General features: G+C 43.6%; 1 protein-coding gene across 1 annotated transcript in view; it reads left to right on the top strand.

The window, feature by feature from the left end:
• The first annotated feature begins 4,102 nt into the window (after positions 1-4,102).
• The window catches only part of PPM1H (protein phosphatase, Mg2+/Mn2+ dependent 1H), a 172,783-nt gene continuing 163,958 nt past the window's right edge, over positions 4,103-12,927 (top strand). Inside the window, exon 1 of the mRNA XM_060244983.1 lies at positions 4,103-4,722. Coding sequence (XP_060100966.1) covers positions 4,484-4,722 — 239 coding nt within the window. The 5' untranslated portion in view covers positions 4,103-4,483. The remainder of the gene's footprint in view (positions 4,723-12,927) is intronic.

Genomic DNA, 12,927 nt, shown 5'->3' with positions numbered 1-12,927 from the left:
AAAATACAAAAGAGCAATGAAAAGGTGAGGACAGCCAATAGGGACTGCTGGCCCGCCTTCCACTTCCAGAGGCTTCCTTCCCCAATTTGAGGAATCACCGATCTATCTAACCCCCTTTTAAAGCTATCTGGTTTTGGCCATAAATGCTATTGGCAGTGAATTCCACACAGTTAATTGTACAGTTTAATTACTCATTGCATAAAGGAATATTTATTTTTGTCTTATCATATACCTATTTCCCAACTATTTAATTGGATGCCTCCATCTATCAACTTTTTCCGTTCCCTGCATAATTTTATAAATCTCTATTATGTCTGTTAGCTGTCTTCTTCTGAACTGAAAAGTCCCAGGCTCTGGTTTCCTTCATAGGAAAGGTGCTCCAGCTGCCTAATTATTTGAATTACCCTCCTTTGCACTTTCACCAGCTCTGCATTATCCTTTTTGAGATAATAATTCCTAGCATGGAGCTTGCCTTTTTTAATTCTGCTGCATACTGTGCCATGACCTTTAAATATAGGCTCCGGTTGTATCATCATTTTGACCACTCCAGCTACTGCTTCCAACTATTAACCGAATCTAATAATTCATCCTGGCTAGCTAACATAGGAGACACTGAATATTTCCCTTGAATCTCTTTTTCCACTCAGAATTGGAGGCATTGTGAATAATAAGAGATAGACTGTTAGAGGTAGACCTAGCTGAATTGTACAGCGCGGCTAATGAGACTTGCTCTCCCCTCAATCATGGGATATTACCTACTGTGGGTCACCCTCCTAGTTACCGTTACCAACTTTAGAATCCAACACTACATAGAACTTTTTCACTTGGTAGACTTAATGTCCTCTCCTCAGTGATCTTAATGGCACACCTTTCCTTAATAGATTATTCCCCTGTACAAATGGTGTCATTGAAACAGTGTCCCACGTGCTACCAGAATGTTGTTACTATTCCAATGTACAGCATAGTATTTTATCACCAACTCTTAGACTTACCTGATATGTGTAAACTGCTTTTTCTGTTAAATAACACTGCCGATAATACTACTGAAACTGTGGCAAAATTCCTTCAAGCAGCTCTACTTAAAGCAGTACTATATGATAAATTAGGCTATTTTATGACAAATTAACCTAAAACTTATTTTAGAATGGAACTGAAATATGGAAATTTTTTCTACACGTGCATATTTTATTTCTGCATTTCTTTTGATCATACTCCTATTTATGTCAATACCTTTTATAATGCCAATAAAGGAAATTGCTGATGACCTACTGATTCGAGTTCTTTGAGAACCCTCTGGTGTATGTTATTTGGACCTGCAGACTTACTCATTCATATATATTATATATATTAAACCTATCTTCCACAATATTTTAATGTATTTTTCTTCTAATGGCAAACTATATGTATGTTACATGTTAAAAGGTAAATTAGTTACATGGGGAAAACTTCTGAGAAAGAAATGCCCTCATTTTGGGCCAGGCGTATAACAATAGAGTGATCAGCAGACATTCTCACATTTTGACACATTACTGTTTTATTGGTTTCTCGCGCTCATGCTACCCAGATCAAAGGTTTGCTCAATTTGTTCATTTTACTATTCTGTCATTGGATTTTAAATTTGTACCATTTTGCATTCTAAACCACTGCCTACCAGCTATATGTAGCTCTGCTCATTGTACCTGATTCCTTGTCTGAAGAAGTGTGCATGCACACACGAAAGCTAACATTCTAAATAAAACTTTGTTGGTCTTAAAGGTACAACTTGATTCCTACTTTGTTCTACTGCTTCAGACCAACATGGCTGCCACTTGGATCTATTAACTAGTTTTCAATTTGTCCAGTAGTCCTAGAACTTCATCTCTCATCACTTCAATTTGACTCAGTTCTTCAGACACCCTTTCTACAAACAGTGACTCCAGTGTGACTATGTGCCCTACATTTTCCACAGTGAAAGTAAGTGCAAAGAATTCATTCAGTTTCTTTGCAACTTTAAGGAATCCTTTTATTCCCAATTGCTTCCCTGCATGATTGCCTGCTTCTGATACATTTGAAGAAATGCTTATGGTTTGCAGCTTACTTAATAAGTCACTCAGCACAAGAGGAATGCACTATTAGTATGCATAAGAGGTACACCATCCCTAATCAGAGGCCTTATGATCTTAATTAGTTTTCCTTCTTTCTTTATTGGAAATATATGAAAGCTTATAGGGAAAAGGGTTTTTTATGTGGGTGGTGCTTTGTATAAATAATACTCAACCTTCCCCTTAACACTAGGAATAGTATTGAAAACAACTAATCTCAAGCTCAGCAAGCAGCTAGCACTAAAACGCTTGCTGGGAAGCAAACCTCAAGACCTAAGGTATAAAGTTTATGCCCAAAAAGACAGCAGGGTTGGAATATGGCAATTGCTTCGTTGCAAGAAAAAAGCAAGACTGTGAAAAATCAAATATGACCTTGGGGTTGTGAAGCGGCGGCAGGTCCCCTTAGAGTGAGCTTCAGATATTGCTTTAAAAATACCCTTCAACATAGTCAACTGTATGTCTTTAGCAGCCTCCAGTTGTGGATCAGGCCAGTTCTAACTTCCAGACGGTTGTGATCCTGTGTAAAAAGCTAGCTTGAAGGACACAGGTGTCAATTCTAACGAACTGCAAACCACACTCATAGCCCAAATGCAGGCCACACCAAGCACTTTGGGCACAGAAGCAAGTGTTGATGTGAAGAATATGGGATCATAGTGAAACGGAAGGATCTCTAGGAGGAAGTGACAGAGAGGGACAGAGTGCATGAGGTCACACAAACAAACTACCAGCCTAAAGATGGTAACAAAACCCACAAAAAGGTTTATTTCTTTAGACCACTTACAAGCAACTTCTCCAGAGGACTGCTACAGGTGACTCATGGTCAAAACAATAAAGTATAAAAGCAGTAACCATCATATTATAAATGTAAAAATATTAAGTAGCTTAAAACAATATCCATGTCTCAAATGGACCAGGAAAACAGCTAAAAAGTTAAAAGCCAGCATAAAGGAAAAATACAATTTGTTCAGGAGACTAGAGAAGCCAGGTGAGGCATTCCAAAGGAGAGATGCCACCAGTGAAGCCCATTATCTGGTTACCACACACCTCAACTGTGCAGGTGGAGGCACAGAGAGCAGAGAAGGATTTTAACTAGCTGGCTGGACACACATAGCCACATAGGTAAGAACCAACATTTTGAATTGTGCCTAGAAACAAGCAGTGCAGATGTGTCACCACAGGGGTGATATGATCTTTGTATCTGACAAAGATGGTAGGTTCTGCAAAGCATACCTGACCCTCCAACCTCCTCAAGATCCAGCACCAGCCAAGAACCTGCAACTCACTCCAAGATGGCCTGACTCTGCAGACCTTGAGCAGCTGTATCATTGACCAATAGAACCTCAATCTTGATTGCGTTTCCTTTTATTGTTCCCCGTTAACTTGTCCAAACATGTTGTTCTGGAGAGGCAACCAACATCCACTTTTGCAATAAATATTGTGACAAGAGGAATACAATGTCACTAAATGAACTTTCTTCAAACTGGACCTTTGAGATTTTTCATGATTCACCAATTAATTATTAATTCATTCTCCCTCCCCCCTTGTTTTAGGTTTATGCTCACGCCCAGCAGGAACTCATTTGCATATTAGGCTACCCCCCATATCGCCATTGTTTCACACAGGGCTTTTTTTGTAGCTAAAGCCCAGCAGGAACTCGTTTGCATATTAGGCCACACTCCCTGAACAAAGCCAACCGGAACTGCGTTCCTGAGCGTTCCGGCAAAAAAGCTCTGCTCATGCTTGTGCTAGTATTGGGAAAGGTCTAGTCACCTCTGCGGAGAGCAGGCAAATTCAGGCAGCCTTCCTCCAAGAGGCTGTTCCCCCCCCCCCACTTCTCCTGCACCACGCCCCTCGCTAGCTCTCTTTCGAAACTGCCACAATGACGATCCCCAACAGTGACAGAAAAAGGTGAGCGGCTGCCGCAAGATTCTCAGGGTTGAACTCCACTGGCTGGCAGGCACAGCGCTTCCTACGCCGCTGCAGGAAGTTGTGGGGCAGACGAAGAGCGAAGCCTGATTGGTATCACATGACTCAGCGGCAGCAGCAGCCGCGCAAGCCGCTCTGGCTGGGTCCAGTTTAGCAATCAGCGCCAACTGGAGGGAGGGAGAAGCCAAGCAGGCTCGCTCGCTGACTTGCCGCTGCCGCAGCAGGCGCAATGAGCGCGCCACGGTGGCAACAACAGCAGCCCCAGCTCCTGGCTCCAGGGTTCGGCGGCTGCTCCTGCTGGTGAAAGTCCCGGCCGCTCGCTCCATGCCTCTCCTCCATTGCGGAAGTGTGATTGCTCCAGGGGCAGCCTCTGACTGAGCCGTCGTCCTGCGCGCCTCTTTGCCCTTCCGCCGCGCGCTGGATGGTGCTTCTCCCGGCCCCCTCGGCGGTGGTGTGGGCAGCGGCGGGGCAGTAATATGCTCACGAGGGTGAAGTCTGCCGTGGCCAATTTCATGGGAGGAATCATGGCTGGCAGCTCGGGCTCGGAGCACGGCGGCAGCGCCTCGGATCTGCCCCTGCGCTTTCCCTACGGCCGACCCGAGTTCCTGGGGCTCTCTCAGGACGAGGTCGAGTGCTCCGCAGACCACATCGCTCGGCCCATCCTCATCCTCAACAAGGAGACCAAGCGCCTGCCTTGGACCACGGGATACGCCGAGTGAGTGGCCTGCCCCTCCCCTCCCCCCAGCAGAGGATGGGACAGCAGGCGGGCGGGCGGGTGGGTGTGTGCGGAGGGAGGGGGGCCTGGCCTTGCGTGAGCCGCTCCGGTGCCTGAACGAGCAGCAACGGTTCTGCTGCGGAAGAGGAGAAGCGAGGGACAGATACCTAGAGAAACCGCAGCGAATTTAGGAGGAAGGGCGGCCAGCAGACGCGCTCGGATGCTGAACTTCCAAGCTGAGAAGTGCTCAGGCTCCTTGGCAGAGAATGCCCTCTGTCCTGGGGACGAATAGGTCAATAGGATGGAGCTTGACAACAGGTGACTAGGTACTTGAGCATGTGCAGAGTCTCTCTCTGTAATTTAAACAAACTCTTTTTCTAGGGAATAAGTTATTGGTTGCCTTACGTAAATGCACTCATTGCAACCCAATGCACATTTTCTTAGATAGAACGCATGTCTACTTACAGGGATGCACTCTGTACATGCTCAGATACCCAGTTAATACGTTCTAGGGGTAAACCTTGGTTTCTATTATCCCCTATGTGTTCCCCAAGTAGAAGGGCCATCTGCACATCTTTTTGATTCCCTCACATCTTAAAGCTTCATCTGGAGCAGTCCACCCTGAAGTTAAGCAGATTTTATAAACCTATACCCAGCTTTTCCATTTTAGCTGGCCCCGTTCTTATTTCTTCAGAAGTCAGCCATGCCAAATTAAATGACCTTATTCCTCTGTAAGTGTGCATAACATTGCAGCTTTGTAGCCTGATCCTATGCATGTTTACTTGGAAGTAAGCCTGATGGGGTTCAGTGAAGCACACTCAAACATATATGTATCATAGTGTAGCTAGAAAGCACGTGCCTTTGTTCATAAACCAGTCAGATCTGTTTTGTAACTCCATGCATGCCAAGCTGGGTAAATCTTCTGATTTAGGTCTAGAAATGCTCAGGTTATACAGAAAGTGAAGGAAAGGGAAGGCAGCTTGTATCATGGAAATGGGCCCGTCAGATGAAGGGCCTTTTGTTCCTTGAAATCTGCTCAGAGTTTATCTCCCAGTATTTTCTGACAGATTAATTTCCAATTCCTGTGTGGTTGGGGGAGGGAGTCTAGACTGATTCTTGTTAGTAATGGACAAGAGAAGAGGTTGGGGAACTATTATGAAGCTTTCCAGAAATCTCTGGCTGATTCTTTTTGTTGCCTAAATCTCCTTGAGTTATCCCAAATAGCTAGGGTCTTCCACTTAGAGTTTTGTTACTGGGAAACCAAGCTTTAGAACACACCCTCTTTTCCTGGCCTTATGCTGCAAACCTCATTGCTGGCGTGCTCACCATGGATCAATCCCCATCTCCAAATTTTTCCATCCTTCCGGCGTGCTGACTTGCTGTGGAAGGTGGAATGAAGGAGACTACAGTAGTTCTCTGGTGACTTCCCCTGCACTGCTGGCTTTCTGTTAATACTCTCCTTATTGCTTTTGCTACAAGTTTAATTCTTGCCAGAACTGAAGGTTGATGATGAAGTGCTTCACTAGATTAAATCTCTGTAATTATCACTGGTGTGAACATTTAATGAAGCAGGAGTGACATGCAGCTTTAGAAATTGGAGCAAATGTTTGAGGAGGGGGTTTGCATAGATTCAGTTTACTGCAGTTCTGAAATGACGCTGCACTGATCCTAAACTCTTCTCAGTATCTGTGGCTTGAGGTTTTGTAAAGAGATGTCTCTGGCCAGCTTTCCTGAATCTACCTGATGTGTGGGTGTGTGCGTGCACACATTTTTATATTCATAAGAGAGATCTGAGGCTTTTGAACGGAAACTAGTAGAAAGTGGAATATACCATCAAGATCCATTCAGCAGTTTAAGAGGAATGCAATATCTAGTGAAGTTAGTAGCCGATCTCTGTGTGAATGTAGTAATGCATGCTAAGGACCAGGGGTCATTTCGTAGCAAAAGAGGTGCTGGAGCTCATTAGCACCAGGGCTGACCCTCGATAGCCTTGCCAGACAAACTTCTGCCATGCTACACCCCCCCCCCCCTCCTGCACTGATAACGTCACTGAGACACATGGGGGGTACCCAATTCAGCGCCCCCAGAAGTCTGGCACCCTAGGCAATTGCCTAATTTGCCTAGTGGCAGGGCTGGCCCTGATTAGCATAACTCATTAGCATAACTTATTTGACACACACCCTTGACATCACTGGAAGGTGTGCTAAATTATATCAGCTCAGCATCTACCTTAAAATGCTTCCAAAATGTCAAATATAAACCTTTACCTGTTGACAGAAGACAATGATAAATATGGACAAATGAGCCTTCCAGGGAGGGAATTACATTGTTTTCAAGCCAAGGATATGTTTTACTCCTAAGTCATAGTCTCTTCTCAAGTAGATGTGGGTTCTTTTAGCTTTTTAAGAATATGGGAAAGATGCTGAAAACCTGCCCAAACTCTCTGCTATAACAAGGGATTATATTGTGTTCTTTCTTTCATTGCAAATGGATACAAGATATTGAATTTTGCCTAGGTCCTATGCATGCATACTCTAAAGTAAGCCCTCATGATTTCAGTGGGACTTACTCCCAGGTAGATATTTATAGGCCAAAACTGAAAAGCCGCTGTGGTGTAGTGATTAGAGCAGGGGTGTCAAACTCATGAGGGCCAGATCCGACATAAATGAGACCTTGTTGGGCTGAGCCATGTCGGGTTGGGCCAGGCCATGTCGGACTGGGCCATGTCCGGCCAGGTCATGTGTGTACCTATTTAAGATTAGGTAGCAGAGATATAAACTTTATAAAGGTCTTAAAGGTGCTTTCTTTGTATTTCTCTCATGAGATCCAGCAAACTGGCCAACGGAAGCTCTGGCTCTTACCTTCCTTCCCCAGGGGATGGGGGTGGGGGAGCCTCAGCCAATAGAAAGAAGAGATGCTTGGCTCAGTAGCTCTGCTGTGTGATTGAGAGAGCCTGGAAAAACAAGCTCTGCCTTCCCCCCTTCCTCCCCAAGGGAGGAGCCTCAGCCAATGGAGAAAATAGATGCTCTGTAGTTCCTGTGTGATTGCGCAAGCCTTGCAAAGTAAGCTGTGATGCAGAAGGAAGCAAGAGAGAGGGAGAAGGAAGCAGATGACAGTTGCTCAGGGACCTGATAGGAGCCCTCTGGGGCCTGATTTGGCCCCTGGGCCATATGTTGTTGTTAGCCACCCTGAGCCCACCAGGGGAGGGTGGGATATACATTTGATAAAATAAATAAAGTAAAATGTTTGACGCTCCTGGATTAGAGAGTCAGACTATGATGGGAAGATTCAGATTCAAAATTTTGTGCTCTGTGGATCACCCCACAGAGTGACCTTGGGCTAGTCACTTTCACAGCCTGATATACTTCACAGGGTTTCGGTGAGGATCAGCTGTGAACTCCTTGGATGAAAGACAGAATAAAAACCTAATGATTAAAATCTAATCACACTGAAGATGTCATTAGTTATGGTATAAAAAATAAAGATACATCATTGCTTTGTGGCGTATGCATAACTTGATTTAAACTGTTTTTACACACCAGTAATGGAGTTTTATTATTGACAGATTGGTCATATACAGGTTTAGAATTGTCTCAGGTACAGTTTTGATACATTCTTTCCAGAATGTTCCATCTCCTTTTTCTATAATATTGATTGTTGTGGGGAGTTTACATGATGGGCTGAATCACATTGTGGGTTGGATCTTCTAGCAGCAAGAGGGAACAACCTTTTCTGATTATCCTGTACTTTGCAGCCTTGTTCATAAAATTCTTTTGTCAATACTGGCCCCACAGTTACCAGCAGAACCTTTTCCAGGGCATCCTCCTCTAATGGCAGCAGTGGAAAAGCTTGTAAGATCTAACCTTAAAAGATGTCACAGCACAAGATAGGGACCGCAGCAGGACTCAGTACAGGGATGCAGTTTTCAATAGCATCAGCCCTAAGTTATCTGCTCTTAGTACATTTCTGTTCTTTAGGATAGATTCCTTTCTTGCATGGTGATGTTTTCTATAATCGATTTATGTTTTTAGGTTTAATGTTCTTTTACGTATTTTGGTGCAATTAATGCCTTTGGTGCAATTAATTTTGTTCTGCCAGCTGTGCAAGTATTTGTTTGAACTGATGCCTTGGAACAAATGCTCTGTTCCTCTTTTATTTTTAAAGGAAGTTCCTTGAGAAGTGTACAAAATAAAATTTAGCTTTCATAGCAGTTTGATCTTCATAGGTTGAATGCAAAGATTTTTGAGTGTCATTCTACATACATCTCTATTTCAAGATCTGCTGGCTGGGTACCAGCCTTCATACACGAGTGAAATCCCCTGTCCTACTAACTTTTAACAAGAAGCTGGTCCTTTGTATTATGAGTAAGAAATCTGTAGGCGACTCACAGATTTTTACTGTACTTGTTACTTCATTACGCACTGACAATTTTTGCCTAAGAGACCAAACTCTGTTCTGCTTCTTACATCAGGTCTGTTGGGCGTTGACAGGCTGCCCACCCCTTTCTGTACAGCAGGGACGCGGAACCTTTTTTCTGCCAAGGGCCATTTGGATATTTATAACATCATTCACAGGCCATACAAAATTATCAAAAAACAGTGCTTGTCGAGGGAGAACAATTCAGGCAGGCAAAATTAATGCAAATAATTGTTTTTCTGTTTGAAGTCATGTGGGGAGAGCCTAATTTGGCACACACTCTCATACATACCCGAACCACCACCCTAGGCAAATGCCTAGGTTCAGGGCTTTTTTTGGTAGAAAAAGCCCAGCAGGAACTCATTAGCATATTAGACCATATCCCATAATATTAGTATATTAGGTCACACACTATTTAGCATATTAGGCCACGCCATCTGGGATAATCAAGTGCAAATTGAACTGGTGGTAGCTGGGTAATAAAGTAAAAGAAAGGGGGAAAGAAAGGAGAATAAAGGAAAATAAAGAAAGGGGGGAGGAAAAAGAAATAAACAAATGGGGGGAAGAAATGGAAAGAAAGGGAAACAAAGAAATGTGGGGAAAGAAGGAGAAATAAAGAAATGGGGGAATAAGATAGGAATAAAGGGAAATAAAGAAAGGTGGGGAAGAAATGGAAATAAAGAAATGGGGAGGAAAGGATAATAAAGGAAAATAAAGAAAGGGAAAGAAAGAAATGGGGGAAAGAAAGGGAAATAAAAAAGGGGAATTAAGGGAAACAAAGAAATGGGGAGAAGAAATAGAAAGAAAGGCAAATAAAGAAATGAGGGGGAAAACTTACCTGAACTTTAACAGGGACTTTTCCTGGCCCCGCAGCAATCCTGGCCAGCTAGCCAGGCCCCAGGGAGACCGCCATGTGGCTTGGCCCAGCCCAGCAATCCCCAGGGCCAGACCAAGTGGTCTTAAGGGCCGTAAACGGCCCTTGGGACAGATGTTCCTCACCCCTGCTGTACAGGCACACAAAGCAAAGGTTATTTCTTGCTGCCAGACACTGTTTTTGCTCAAAAGGTAACTTAGAATGTTCACCCAGTTTTATATACCAAAATCCTGTAAAATGTTTATGCCTAATCCTTGCCTTTGTTTTGTCCATTTGTACATGACATCTCATTTTTGAAGAATTCATTTTAAGAGTAAATGCCTTCCTGTTGAAAGTCTACTGCCTGTTTTCTTTTCCTTGTGATTACTGTTTCTTTCTTGCTATATGGGTATATTTTTGTCCTGGGTGTTAAGCAAACAGTACTGCTAGTGTGTATTTGGTGGTTTTGTGGGGTGGGGGGGGGGAAGGACTCTTAGACCTCAGTCTGAAGCATGCTTACTGAGTGGTAAATCCAATTGAAATCAGTGAGACCTACTTGAGAGACTTTACTTTCAGGATTATAGTGGTCTTAAGATAAAGTCTTGACCTTGATGAAGTGGATGTAAGCTTTGCTACATACTTTAATGGTCAAAAGCTTTGGCCTCATTGCTATATACAGGTATTGTTGTGATATTATTATGGGAAAGTCAGAAGACTTCTAGTACTATAGAAATGAAAAATGATTGTTAAAATAATTTATTTAGTTTATAGTGGTTTTCTCACTGTGAGTCAGGATAGGGTTTAACATTTAAAACCATGCAATAGGAACAGTATAAAACATATAACTGTGTAATAAGATTGGATTACAGATTTAAAAACAATGCAGTAACAAGATCATTCATGCTATGGACAGTGCTTAAAACTACAGCCTTTGTCTGTTTGTAAATGTGTCCTCCTGAACAATTTCATTTTACTACTGCCCTATTCCATTTATTAAACTGATCTCCTAGAATGTGTTAAAATTCTCTAGGAAGGTTTTGTTGGTGGTAATTGGTCTACAGTAGAAATCCCCCAGTGCACTGTCTGTTCCAATTACAGATCATTTTAATCCAGTTATCTTGATGGATGCTGATAGGATCCTGGGATCTATGAAGGCCACCACTTGTACTTTGGATCCTTATATGTCCTGGTTACTGAAATCATGTAAGAATAACATCATTCTATCCCTGATATCTATCATACATTAAAAACTGACACAGGACGCCTTTTCCTGGTCTCTAAAACATGCTACATATAAAAAAATTGCTAGAGAATGATGTGACCATTTAGCATCTTGTTTCTAGCGGCCTTAGTTGATGATCTCCATCTGAATGTGTATAAGGGCTGTGCCATTTTGTTACTCTTACTAGAGTTGTCAGCAACATTTGGTACTGTGCAGCAAGCCATCTTGTTAGGGCCTTTGGAAGTACAAGTAGGGATTGCAAGGTGTGCTTTGAATGGCTTTAAATTATTCTTCATGGGCAGGGCTTAGAGGGTTACTGCTGAAAACCAATTATCATTGCTGTAGGGCATGTCTTGTGGAGTCTTATCTTCCATGCTGTTCAGTCTCTATGTAAACCCCATAGAGGATATAATTTCTCATTTTGCAGTAGGATATCATAACTATGCTGATGTCACCCAGCTCTCTGTTTCTTTATCCATACCTCCTGGTTGATGCTGTTGAGGTCCTGAACCAAAGCCTTACTACTTCGGTTAAATGGCTATGGGTGAACAAATTGAAACTGAATCTTGGCAAAACAGAGGCAAGATCCCTGGCAAAAGGGACACTGTGTGCCCTGTTTTGGTGGAGTTCTACTTACACTTCTCTAGCAGTGTTTACTATATCTCCTGAGCCAGCAAGTTAATGCAGCTGCAAATAATGCATTCTTAAAGCTAGCCCTTACCTTGACTTGGCTGAACCATCCACATGGAGCCATGCTAATGTAATGCACTCCACAACTGGATATGCCTTAACAGACAAGTTGGAAATTCCAGTTGATACTAAATATCACAAGCCAACTACAGTTGTGTACTTGGTGGAACATGCATATCGCACCCATTCTGTACACACTACACTGGTTACTGATCATTTACCAGGTTTAATTCAAGGTCCTGGTAGTCATCTAGAACAGTGGCCCCCAACCTTTTTGGCACCAGGGACCGGTGCCCAAGCAGCAGAAGGCCAATCTGCCTTCCCCTCCCATTTAAAGACCCCCGCTGATCTCCTGATTGGTGGGGGTCTATAAATGAGGGGTAGGCTAAGTTCACAGCAGCGCTGCCTCTTCCACCAGCCTGCGACCTGGGCGGATGAAAGTGGCGGTGTGGCCTCACTCCAAGGTTGCCTCCCCTGCAAGGGGAGGAAGCTTCAGAGTGAAGCCACACTGCCTCTTTCCCCTGCCTGGGTCCTGGGGCAGGCGGTGGGGCTGCTCTGCCTTGCTCTGTGGCCCGGTTGCTAGTAGGCCACGGACTGGGACCGATCCAAGGCTGGGTGGTTGGGGACCCCTGATCTAGAAAGCCCTTAATGCCTAGAACCCACACATACCTGCAGGAGTGCTTCTCTTGGTATGCTCCCATGTGATAGCTTCACTCATCTGAACAGAGCCTTCTGAAAGTGCCACTCTGAAAATGTGTAGGATGGGCCTGTTTACCTGTATTCTGGTCATGTATTGAGCAAGAAGGGGGAATCACTGTGGGAATGCCAAATGAAACAAAAAAGTCTTTACTCATAGGCAGAAGATGACAACAAAAAGGGATAAAGATGAGTTTTTCTGAGGAGACAGTTCAAGAGTTTTGGTGCCATGACTGAGAACCCCTCCCCCTGGGTTGCCATCCATCTAATCTCAGAAGGTAGGGAGCATCCGAAGCAGGACCTTGAAAGTTTACCACAGTGGTCAGCT

The sequence above is a fragment of the Heteronotia binoei genome, chromosome 8, assembly GCF_032191835.1.
Source record: "Heteronotia binoei isolate CCM8104 ecotype False Entrance Well chromosome 8, APGP_CSIRO_Hbin_v1, whole genome shotgun sequence".
Classification (NCBI taxonomy): domain Eukaryota; kingdom Metazoa; phylum Chordata; class Lepidosauria; order Squamata; family Gekkonidae; genus Heteronotia; species Heteronotia binoei.
The sequence above is the reverse complement of the archived record's forward strand: the minus strand, read 5'-3'. Positions and strand labels throughout refer to the sequence as shown.